The sequence below is a fragment of the Phaethon aethereus genome, assembly GCF_964289735.1.
Source record: "Phaethon aethereus genome assembly, chromosome: 4".
Lineage (NCBI taxonomy): Eukaryota > Metazoa > Chordata > Aves > Phaethontiformes > Phaethontidae > Phaethon > Phaethon aethereus.
In genome coordinates, this window is record NC_138578.1 from 60,478,218 (window position 1) to 60,491,277 (window position 13,060).

The following is a 13,060-nucleotide window of genomic DNA, read 5'->3' on the forward strand; positions in this document are numbered from 1 at the left end:
AAAAGCTTAGTACAGCAGAAAACTGTATTTTAGATTACATTGGCAAGCAGTGGTAGACCATGGCAGTGTTGTAACAAATGTGAACCAATTTTTTTTGATGAATAGGTAAGAATTTTACTCCAATTATAAAAATAAATCGATGTGTCTGTGTTGTAGTAAAGATATTACAGAGCAACTACCTATCTACAGATAGGCAGTTAGAAAGGTATGTGCTGAAATGGTTATAACTGATATAAGTGAAGTTCTGTATGTTACTTATTCCTTTGTCTTTTAATAGATTTCCCGAACTATGATACCTGTTTTGAAAGCGGCTTCTCTGAAGATTCTTCACATTCCACCTTTCTTTGTGAATTCTTATACAAAGTTTCTTCTAATACTGCTAAGCTTCTTACAGAGAAGAAATTAAAAGAAGGTATTCACTTCTACTTTATGCATTTGAATATACATGAATATGTATGGTTTGGATGAATTTGGTTCTTTTTAATTTCTTCCATTACTTTTTAAAAGATAAAATATCTCAGATATGACATATCCTCTTTTGATTCAGCAGACCTCTTTCACATAAAGAAAATGCTGATTGTCTTGATCTCTTTATTCAGTGGTTAACAGAGGAAGAAAACTAAACTGCTGAAAAATTATTCAGTTAACAAGAGCTACTGATAAATAAACACTTAAAAACACTTCTCACTTTAATTTTATTTAGATGAATGCTAACTGCCAAAAAATAGTTTCTATCTAAAATGATGATATTCCAGAAATGATTTAAAAGTATCACTGACTCTTTATTAAGAGTCTAAATGGCAAACACCTAGGAGGTTTCTCAAGCTCACAAACTTGAAAAGTATTACAAGTAGAAATGAGCACTTCCAACAATTTTACAACAAATTGAGCCTTGTGGGGTGAAAATGTGTGTATATCACAGTAGATATACATTGCCTTTTGTGTATATCAGTCTTCTGTGATTTCTCTCTTTTTTTTGAGGGATGTTATCAGATAATTTTCTTAGCTTTTTTTATTCCTTTTTCTCCCCAGTTGTGTCCCTATATTTTTCTTCCATTTAAATAAAAAAATGATGTGGATTTTTAAAATCTGGGCTGACTTATGATTGAGTTTATTGCTCCTAAAATCTTGACACTGCATCCTGTGTCGGTATATACATATGATTATGTTCATATTCTTGTGGTGTATGCCTTTAATATCCTTAGTGGAGATTAAAGTATGTTAAAGCACATTATTCCTCTTTAAATATGCTTTTGAAAAACCTATATCTTAGTGTGGGTCTAAATGCTTGAAAGCATTGGGTGATCCACAGAACTAATTCCTGATCACAGACATTCCCCCGCAACTTTGCACTTGTTAACAAAGACACCTGTTGTGGCAGAGGACTGCTGCTGTACAGGACTTTCTGCACTGAGTTTATTTAGGAAAGAAAGGAATAACTGCAAACCTCACTACTACTTGATCCCAGTGCAGACCCTGTCTTCTGTGCTGTGGGTATCTACATCCAGTTTCATTAAAACTCCCTTTTTTAAAAAAAACAAAACAAAACAAAAAAACCCACTAAGAGAAGTAGAGAGCAGATACAAGGCAATACTGGATTCTTCTAACACAATGGTATGTTAGAAGTGCAGTATAGATTGTAAATACCTGTATAGATTGAAGATTTAGCTATAAATGCTCACAGAATGTGTTCTGTAGTACTTTTTGTGGAGATGCAATGGGAATGAACATCATTAGTAGGATGCCTTAAAAATATTTATGAAGAAAGCCCTCAGACAAGAAACAACTGAATTTTGACTGTCTTCCATCGTAAGTTTTTAGTGGGCAGAAATGAAGCTGCTTTGGAAGTTTGTAGTGTATTGCTTCTCATTGCACTTAGTACTTGCAGGAATGTGCAGTAAATGGAAAGGAACCAGATCTCCCTCACCTCAGGTTTTGGCCCCTGAAATTGTGGTAGTGTTTTGTAGATGGTAGATGTTCTGCTCTTCGTTTTGGGGGGCTTTTTTTTCTTTTGGGGGGGGGGGGGGCGGCGCTTGCTTTCTTTTTGCATTAACGTTGAATTACCCATGTGTTTGTCAGGACAGATGTTTCTAGTACGGGTGCTTTACAGGTACGTAGGAAGATGGGTTTCCTTGACCATTTGCGGTTCAAGAAGACAAATGATAAATGGGACAAGGGAGGAAGGTGTAATAACAACATCCTTTCAACAGCAACAAAAAAACCCTGCAATTTTGAATTAGAAACTGCTCTTGCCTGAGGGCTGTAATATATCTCAGCCATGTGTAAGAAGTGTTATGACAAAAGTGGGGGGTTTTACTATTTAAAATAGAAAATGTAATCTTTTTCCCTTCTGTATTGCTTTTTTTTTCCCCCCCTAAGTTACGAACTGTTTCTACCTTTATAAAATCTCATTAACATGAAGCAATATGGGATATGCATATCACAGATTATTGGCAATAGGTGGTAATATTTTTTTTTCCTTTTTACTGTCTTTAGAAAATAATTTGATGATTAGAGTACTGATGTGTGGGAGATACAGTTTCAGTTCCCTTCTCTGCCTGTAAAGATTCAAATAAGAAGGTCACATTACCCAAAAAAGTGACCTAGCTGTTTAGTTGTAGGGAAAAGAAATAAGCTTTTCTGTTGAAGCAGTTCTGACTTGCTGTGAACTAATTGAATTCTCACTGGGACAGAGAGGGAGCACCTTTCTCTCACTGGGGATTACAGCACTTGTCTAAATTTTGGGCCCTGTCCCAAAGTACATTGGGTTTTTGATCTACTGATTTTTTTTTTTTTAAACGCTGTTTGAGGAAAGGGCTGCAAGCCAGAATCCTGTTAAGCTGTCTAACCATTAAACTAGAGTTAAGTTCTTCCTCAGTGTTACGAATCTCTGAGGCAGTTGTCAGCCTTTCCTTTAGTGCCAAGGGCTGAAAATTTAAGAGCTGTGTTTATTGTCACAGAAAACTTATGTCTTTGTGGGATGAACCCTCATGGTAGAAGGAAACTCAAGAAATCATTCAGTGCTGTGAATTGAACAGCCAGGTGGAACACCTGGAAATACTGTCCAGTTTTTCATTATGTGCGTTTCAGATACTGCAGGAAAGAGTAAGCCAACTTTGTGTGTACTTCGCATTATAGCAGCATCAGTGGTTTCAGCAGGGGTGCATAACTTTTGAGGAAAGTTTTTGTTAATTATCAGCTGTTGATGATCAGCAAGAAGAGAGCTCAAACACTGGTGCCATTCTGATGTAGCAGATCAAAAAGTTAAGGTTAGAGGTTTAGTGGCTCAGGTTTGATTGTTTTGTTTTGTTTTTAGTGTAAAAGGTTTTATGGCATCCTGTTAAAAGTCTAGACATTCCAAAATTTTCCTTGAGCGCTGTAACAGTTTAATGAATATTGAAACAGTGAGTTATTGTTTAGAATTGCCTTTGGGGGACAGGAGGTGAAAAGCTGGGGACCAAAAAACCCTGAACAGTCAAAACCTCCAAATTCGGTGCTCAACTGCTGTAAACCTATACATTTTCAAACCCTTTATCGTATGTTTATTTTAGTATTTAAAATGGATATTTAGACAGAATATAGATAGAACTAGATAGCAAGTAGCATGATACAAATAAATACTGATAAAATAGTACCAAGATATTTATAAACTCTGTATAAATCATATAGGAAATAACAGAAAAAATAAGTCATTAAAATATCAGATAATATACTAAGTAAGGATTGGCTAACTACAACTGCAGTTTGCTTTTTTGGGGGGGGGTTGTTTGTTTGTTTTTTCCAGAGTTGTTTTACCAAATTCTCACAAATACTTTGTTAGGGTATCTGCATCTGTATAGAAATTTTAAGACTGTAGAAATAAACAGCGTATTTTCTCTTAGGACCTCCTTCTCTGCAGTGGTGGGAATAGATGCATCTCAAATTATATTCTAAGAACTAGATGTAAACTAGAATGAATGTATGAAAATTTTGAGTAGCAAATTGTCATTAATATGCTATATCATGTGCTGCATTCATATTTTAGGGAGTAGACATTTGGTCTTATTTAAATATGCCAAATAATACTTTTAAGTTGCTCTGCAGATTTTTTTCTCCACCTTTTTTGTTTTTTTCTTTATTTGTTGAGTTTTTTTAAAGTATAGATGGTAATTACTGGATACTCCCACATATCTTCAAAGTTATTTGAAGATAGAATTCTCAACTATGTAATTTAACCATGCTCAGCACCTATAAATTGTCACACGTTAAAAGCACCCTACAAATGTTAGCATTCTGTAAACTACAGTGTTGCTAAATGAATTTACCCATGCTGTGTATATATGTGAATAGCAACAAGAGAGAGCTGCAGTTCCTCCTAAAGTGAACATGCCATCCTGAAATGGCTATAGCTACCGCCTGTCTAAGATGTATCCATTTATCTCCACCTGTATACAGAAATAAATTCTGTACAATTTCATTACTATCTGACACTTGGGCCTGCAGTAGGAGAGAATTGAGCTCAACCGCTGATGTACCTGGAAAGGGTTGTTCTGCTAGTTTTTCTGTTCTTCAGTTTGTTGTCATCTACTATTTTGGTAGCATATTAAAAAAAAAAAAAAATCATGTTAAATAACACAACTTCTGATAGTGTTTTCCTTGTGTTTTCTAGTACTGTGCAATGGATACAAGCTCTGGCATATATGACATTGGTTTTTTTCTAGGCTATTTGAAAGACTTAAATTATTTTCCTTGATCTTGTGACAATGAGTGGACACCCAAGAAGTACCAAACAATGGAAGACAGATTGACTTGGTTTTGGCCTCTAGTTCCAGTATCGTGAAAGAAAGAGTAGCCCTTTTTTGCTACTCCATACTGTAATTCACTCACTCATTTTGCTATTGTCAGAATATATTGTTTGTATGGCTTTCAGTGTTTCTAACTTCGCAGCATGCTTTCTTTTTGCTTCCTTAACTCTCTTCATGTAACATGGTATTGTGTACTAGCTCTTCCCCCATCAAGTTCCATAGCAAGTGAAGTAAAAGCCCTATACAATGGTAAAGTTAACTTATGAAGCAATTAAATACACTCATAAAGTAAAAATAAGTGTGTTATATTTGAAATGTTCTTTTCTTAAATTAACACTGACTTTTCTATTATTTCTTTAATCACAGATTGCAACAAAAGATGGTGCACTTTGGAAAGTGGCTTTCTGAGCTACTATGAAAATGATAAAACTACCACTCCCAATGGTATGATTGACATCAGTGAAGTTATCTGTCTTGTAGTGCACAAGTCAGACTTCTTTTTAAATAGAGGGTATGTTCCCAAATTAATATATCAATAAACAAACTCAGGTATTTCAAAGACTTTATCCTGGGTTTTCAGAGCTGTTCATTTGTTCCTGAATTTTGAACATGCAATTTAGAAAAAAGCTGAATCGTTTCATGTTGACTTCAAGAACTAAGTGCTAAGTGGTATTTGGGGAATTTTTTTTTTAAGTAGTGATATAATGAAAATGTTACGGTAATTTAAAAGATCAGCATAAATTAGATACATCTGTTTCTTATTAAAACTGTAGTGCATATTTTCAGCGCTTAAAAGGTTGCATGATGATAAATTGAACAATTAATACTCATTTTTCTTTCTGGGATTGGCCTCTGCTTCAAGCCAAAACTCTTGCTTTGTTTCTTCTTGATAATATTGCAGCAGATTAGAGTTCTCCACAATGCTTTGGTTACAGATTTATCAGTCTTTGAAACCCATTCTTTGTTCTGCAGCTGGAGACAACAGTGTAACTGTTGAACATTGTGTTAGTTTGAAGATAACTTTTTTTTATGGTCTTCTTTTTCTTTTATAACTTGCTCACATCCCATTTGTACATTGAAAACAGGATGTGGAGATTCACCTAAATCTGAGTTGCATCCCAGTGTTGCCCTAAGCAACATTTTTGTTTATACTTTGAATCTGTCTAACAAACTCCATAACACTTCCTTTTAAATTTCTTTGTGTGTGTATGTAAAGTAACAAGATCTTTCTACAGTATAATACCATAATGCTTCTAGTTACAAAACAAAAGTATCTGCAAAGAAAATAATCTATTTGGTAAGCTTCTGGAAAAGATAACAGGAAGAAAGGACTTTAGCTACCACAGAGATAAAGGGTGTTCAGACAGGAGAAATCCTGAAACATGATGATCCCTTATTAGAGATGGCCTTCACTACTCTGCAGTAGCATAGCTTTGTGGTATCCAGAAAAAAGAAAAATACCACTTTCTTCTTTTGTTGTCAAATCTAACTTTTGCTTGCTACATCTCCAAATGGTTCCACTTCAGGATAATGCCTAAATTAAAAATGTCTTGGCTGAATACTTCACTTTTAGGGAATGACTAACCTCCTGCTGTGCTTTACCTGCAATTGCATAGTTTTATGATAAACTTCCCTAAATTTGATATTTCATGTAGTGAAACAGTCGGCCCCTAAACTGTCTATTCTATTAGTCAGAATTAAGTATTCACATATAATTTTCAGAGTGGTTATTGAAAATGAGAGAACTGACTCACAGTCAGTTCTCCAGTTTTATACAAATCTCAGTCTCCAACATTGAAAGAAAAAAGCATACTCCATCTATTTGGATTCTACGGAGAGGTCACAGAAGAAATCATACTATAAATTGGTGAACCATAATTTGTAAGTTAAAGAGTAACCCTAAATCCAACAAGATATTTACTTTCCAAATTCCACCCCAATTTCAAACAGTTTGCTTTTTCTTCTTTTACTATCCTTATTATTTGTCAGTTAAAAATGGAAAAACAGGATCCATCTCTTTAAATAATGATATATTTTTTTAAAAAGAAAACAAAAAAATGCCCCACCCAAAACTTTAAGAACTTCTTGAGCTACAGCAACTTCAAAGGGTAGACATTAACTCAACAGAACCAAACTTCTTGGGGGTGGCTGGTGATAAAAGGAGTGGCAGTGACCGTGCATTTCACCCTAGGAGGTTCAGGCTCAATGACAGGAAAAGTCTCTTCATTAGAAGAGTGGGGGAGAACAGGAACAGGTTGCTGTGAGAAATAGTAGTCTGCATCCTCGAAGGTTTTCAAGGCTTTTCATTGCTGTTCTGATATATGGTTAGTGATATTCCTGCTTTGAGCAGGAGATTAGACCAAGTGACATCAAAAAGTCCCTTTGAACCAACATTTTTATGATGCTGTGATAATATGTTTGCAACTTTCCATTCAATGAGTTGGTCTGCTTATATTAAACCTAAACAAAATGTTTTGAATGCATCATAAAAATACACTTGCTGAAATCACATGAACTTGCAAATGCAAAAAATTCCCTGTCAATTTTAATGACTATATGTAAACATCTTTATTAATTTCAGAATTACTGAAAAAACTTATGCAGTAGCCTCTAACCACTCTATAATAGACCTGAAAAGCACTTTGGTCATGTTGTGTCATAAAATACTCTCTTATTAGCTGGGCTGTACTTGTAAGAGTGGAGGAGAAGTGCGGATGAATTCCATTCCATAGGTATGAAATAATGGAAAAATAGAGAAATGGGACTTGTTTGTGTCTACTGTTACGAAGACTAAATACAGCTGCCTTTTTTCTTGCTTGCTTTAGGGACATCTTTACCTTTGAAATCTACTTAATGTCAGAACGTGTTTTTCTATTTGGAGCTGAAACTGCATATTCACAAAGAAAATGGACTTGGGCAATAGCTAAGGTAATACTGATAATGATCTCTTCCAGTTAGGCCAGGAGCCTTTGCACAAAGAATAAAGTGTCATTGTTAGCTTAAAATCCTTTGAGAAGCCATTCTTGATGAATACTGATCTATCTTGGGTGTAAAGGTTTCGTGTGCAGTGGGAAGAAATAACTTCTGTGATTTAATGTTTGAAACAAGATAATAAAATTAAATGGAAAAGGAATTGAAGCAACATTTTAATGCTGACCTTAAGAATTTATTAAAGGTGCTCTAGAATAAAGACATATACTATATGAATTTATTTCATCGAAGTTGTTTATGGTTGCAATTCTGTTCTTTTATTTGCTGAAACAGAATTCATAAAGCAGTACCATATTTTATACAGTACCAAATGCTAATAGTCACATTACTAATTAAATCAATTGTAGCTTGAAAAGCAAAAATGCTTGAATTGTAGACTATGAATGGAAAAAACATGTTTTACTTGCTCTTATAATTTAAATTTAGTGTATATATGGGTTTATGAATGATAAATCTGATTTTTTTTTTTTTTTTTTTTTACTGTGGCTTTCATCCTTGACTCTTATAGATTTGCAATATCTTGATTTGTTTTTTTTTTAGGGGAAGAGGGTTTTTTTTCTTCATCTGACTCACCCCATTTTCTTTGGTAGCATTTTGTTCCCCCTGTGGCTGAATGCTTATTAGAGAGAGACTGTGACCTGATTGGCCAGCTGTACTACAAAGATTGCCATAACCTGGATCAGTGGAGAAAAGGCTGGTTTGCTATAGAGAAGTCAAGCCTTTATTTTTGTCTTGAAATGGAGAGTGCTGAAGAAGATTCCATATATCTAAGGCGGTTGCAAGAACTAAGTAAGAATTTTGCTTAACATCTCGAATTCAGGAAATACTCTATGGTATTAATTCACTGTTAAGGACATTTCCATTACATTTTAAAGTCATAAACATTAGGGAGCTCAGTAACTATTCTTTTGCGCAAGCCAGATGCTCTTCCAACTGTCATCTAAGTATGGAGTTGGTAAAATTCTGCCTTGGATTTTTTTCCCTACTTAGTGGCACACACTAGAGATATTTTTTCACAGCTTCATAATGACTGAAGACAATTTTTGTTCCTGTTGCAGCAGTATATTTCTTACAAGAATACAGAATTGGATAATAGTATATAACCTTTTGGGATTATTGTCTCATATTTTTGACAGAGCAGAAATACTCACTGCAAAACATATTCTTGAGATGATTGGCAGGCCTAGTTTTAAAATACTCAAATGTACTGTAAAAATTATGATTTTCTTGGAAAGCTATTTCACAGAATAATAGACTTTTTCTGATACTAAAAATACTCTTTGCTCAATATCATGACGTGGAAAGATGAGAATATGTGTACAATTGGTCTTCTATGACCAATTTTACATCATTGTCTGTAATTATGCTCTGAAACCTCTTTAAACATCTCTGCCCTACTTGTTTTTATATTAAACAAGGCACTATGTTATGTAGAAAACTAAAAATAATTTGAGATTTTTATATTAAAGTAACATAGAGAAGATACTTTAGCTCTTTATTGATCATCATCTTTATAAATGCTGTCAGATTGTGGACTGTTTTGCAAGAACTTGCCTAAATGCCATTTGGCTTTCTACTGTTTATTTACTGCCACCTTACATTTGCTGTGAATAACACCGTGAAGGTGGCTTTTAATCATGAATATTTTTATCCCTCTAGCTATCTTTTAACTTGTGAATACTTTTTAATCTTCATTCAGAATTAAATGTTAGACAGTAGGAGAACTGTTTCTCCTATTAGTTTTGATAATGCAACTGTAATTGCTCCTACCGTAATCATATGAGCATCCAAAATCTGTGTATAGCTCAAGTATAAAAATGAAACACACATTTAGCTTTTGGTTGAAAATCGTTTTTCCTTGGGTTTTGATTTTTAAATATTAGTTGTATAACAGAGCTGTATTTCTTGGAAATATATATCCATACTCCTATCTTTTCTTTGATTTCTGGTTTCCCCAAAATAAATCTGTTCCACTATTAAGACTGAATTGTATAACTGAAACTTGCCAATTAATGAATCATCAGTGGAAGTATAGTCACTTACCTTCTTGATATTTGACTCAGTAAAAGTAAATGAGGCCAGGAGTATGTGTGATAACAAAACCACCGTATAATATACATCAGAATATGTTTATTGAGCTTCACTGATACTCATCACTTTCCTGTCTCTGGGAATTAGTAGAGATAAGATATGGATTATATACATGACCTAAACTTTGAAAGAATTGACTTTTCAGTATTTTGAATTAGTGAACAGTTACGTTTAATTTACCGTTTTTAGTATAGCGCACAGTGTAGTTTTATAAGCACTGTTACTGGAAACTATTCAGATATATTTTCTGTATAATATAGGTGTTTTGCAGGGTGCTTTTTTTAGTAGGAATAGCATAAGGCAACATAAAGAATGGTGGCAGTGTTCATCACAGTATAACATATAACTCATGTTATGTTATTGTAAATATCTGCAGCCATTAGGGTGCAAGTAAATTAATGGATTAAAAAATCCGGCTTAATTCTGAATCATTATGTCTTCTAGAACTTGTATTTACAAGTTTAATTTTAATATAAGAAAACACTGTAGCATGTTTTCACATTAAAAAGTACGTGTTCAATATTTCTTTGTAATTTTCTGAAATAATCTTTCTTGTAAATGTGAGTGTATTGTGGTATTTCGTGGAGTTTTGTTTCTATTATCAGCAGCATTCTTTATTTGAAATGTTTAATAATTCCATGCTCCTTTTGTCACTGCAGATAGTTTTGAAAAAACATGCCTATATATGCATGCATGTATGGGTTTTTCTATATATATGTGTCTGTGTAGATCATATGAATGTGTGTTTTGTTTACAGCAATCAGTAGTGTGATGCAAAATGGAGAGAAAATAGACGTCCTGCTTCTCGTTGAAAAAGGAAGGTAAGGTTCACATCTGAATAAAGCTTTGATCTGCTTTTATATTGATGTCTTGGAATTCTTGCTGATCAGTCATGGAGCTTTTTCACTTGCAGTTGCTAAAGAGAGTAAATTTGCAGACTTTCTAAAGGAGGGAAAGTCTTTGTGTATTAATTATGTTTTATGTCTGTGTCAGGAAACGCTAACAAGTAGTGCTTAATTAAAAGCAGTTTTCCTACTGAGAAAATTATTCCCAGTCAGATTAGTCTGCCAATAATGGCTTCTTCAAAAGCACCTAACTTCTTTTACCCTGCAAATGAAGAGTATTTCTTTGGAGCAGTTACCAATTACTTCTCAATTTTTTTATCACTCTTATGTCTCAGAATTCTGTGTCTCAGTCTGTGTAGGTCTGGATTAAGAGGGTATGTATGAGTCCCCTGGTTAGTCTTATTGTAATGTCTGATCTCAGTTAACTAACATACTAGCTAGAAAAAAACAAACTGTGATCTGCATCTGCTTCCAAGTAGGTAACATTTTGCTGAGATGACTCTGTCAAATATAGTAATATGGGAAGTTGAAACTTGAAGTGAGGTAGGGTATTTCTGCCTCATATATGGGTACAAATTTAAAGATGAAAGTAACATTATTGAAAATAATTTTTACTTTGTAATAGGTTGGTTGTTTTTTTTATTTCAATGATAGATTATTAGGCAAACATCTGTATAAGAACTGGTGCAGTGTTTACACAGTCTTCTGAACAGCTAATAATAGATTAATAAAGGAATATTGTTTTTCTCTGTTGGGGAAACAAAACAAAACAAAAACCCACAGATACCTTTGACATCTATTCAGAGTTGAAGAAACTCATTGTAACTTGTGTGTTCTGAATTTTAACTCTTCCCAAGATACTGAATTCTGGAACTTAAACAGTAAAGTGATACAGATCAGAAACAAACGCTTTTTCCTGTTTGGTTTTTTTGAAAACAGCATATGAAAGATTCATCGTTAAGTAAGTTGCATAGACCACCCAGGGAACAAGATGTATCCTATTCAAGGTGCAGTCCAATAGATGAATACAAACTGTGCATCTAATTTCATAGATATCAATGCCGAGCAAAACTTCTCCAAGTCAGCTTTTATTATTTCTTTCATTATAATATTTCTGTCAAGTGAGGGTAGGTTTTCCCTGAACTGCTTTAGTAGTTTAATGGAAATCCTGAACTATTTGAAAATAATTTCAACAGGGGCACTGGTTGATTTATGGTGGCCATGAATATGTTTAATTTTTCTTCACTGAAGTCTGACATAAAGAATTTAAATGCATGGTGTTCACATTACCTTAACCATTAAAAGCCATATGGGTATATAAACTTTGGCGTAGTGATTCTTGCTTAGAATATTACTCCAAAAGTATCCAGGTGTTCAGCACAGTTGCATGGTATTACATCTTGCAGTGATAAGAAATTTAATGTGTGTGTGGAAAATGATTAAGTATAAAATCACCTTTATCTTTGGACTCAGTTATTGTAAATGGGAACAAAACCAGCAATCCTCCTTATGTCCCCTAGATAAATTAATATTTTTGAGACGTCATCAGCATCAATTAAATGATATATCATAATTTCTAGGTTTTCCTATTTTGTATGTTATTTTATAGCAGTGCTTGTCTAATGCCAACTTTGGCATAGATTGATCACTTGGAAGAGACCCTATATACTGATCTATTGACAACAGTATTACAAGAATGAAACAAAACAAGTAATATTCTTCCAGAATTAAGAACATTTTGGAGAAAAAAAAGCAAAAGACCAAAACCAAACAAAAACCCAAAACAACCTGCCACCCTTCTTTGCATAAAGAAATAAGTGTGATTGATGTCTTACAACATCTTGATAAATTTTCTTAGAAGAAATGATGAAAATACCTTGAATATTTTCCTATTGAAACTCATATTGTTTTGTTGTTTTTGTTATTGACTTCCCATCACTTACAAGTATTTATGCCTTTTATTCACACCTCAGTTATTCGGTTGATTAGTTATGGAAAATCATACATTACGTGTATTGTATACCTTTTTCTTTGGCACTTTTTCCATTGGCTACTTTAGACAAAAGAATGACTTAAGTTGTTACAAACGGACTTCTCACTTAAGAATGATTGTGTACACAAATAATCGGTTTCGAAACTATAAAAACTTCAAGCCTTACTGCTGAAATAATTATAATGTGATGAACCTATGAATTCTGGACTTTTAAAAAATACTTAGTAAATTTATGTGTATGTTAAATTCATGGGGTACGTAAATTTAACTTTCGTCTGATCCATAACTACTCAGAGGAAAAGTTTACAATTTAGTTTGGGCTGCAAGGTGCATAATACTTTCCAGCTTGTATCAAA

At 33.8% G+C, this 13,060-nt stretch overlaps 1 protein-coding gene across 1 annotated transcript in view; it reads left to right on the plus strand.

Annotated features, from left to right (window-relative positions):
- ARAP2 (ArfGAP with RhoGAP domain, ankyrin repeat and PH domain 2) overlaps nucleotides 1-13,060 on the plus strand; it is a gene marked incomplete at both ends in the record, with an annotated part of 122,703 nt that overhangs the window by 62,409 nt on the left and 47,234 nt on the right. The window contains 5 exons of the mRNA XM_081999433.1: nucleotides 278-412; nucleotides 5,151-5,295; nucleotides 7,610-7,712; nucleotides 8,366-8,564; nucleotides 10,624-10,687. Coding sequence (XP_081855559.1) covers nucleotides 278-412; nucleotides 5,151-5,295; nucleotides 7,610-7,712; nucleotides 8,366-8,564; nucleotides 10,624-10,687 — 646 coding nt within the window. The remainder of the gene's footprint in view (nucleotides 1-277; nucleotides 413-5,150; nucleotides 5,296-7,609; nucleotides 7,713-8,365; nucleotides 8,565-10,623; nucleotides 10,688-13,060) is intronic.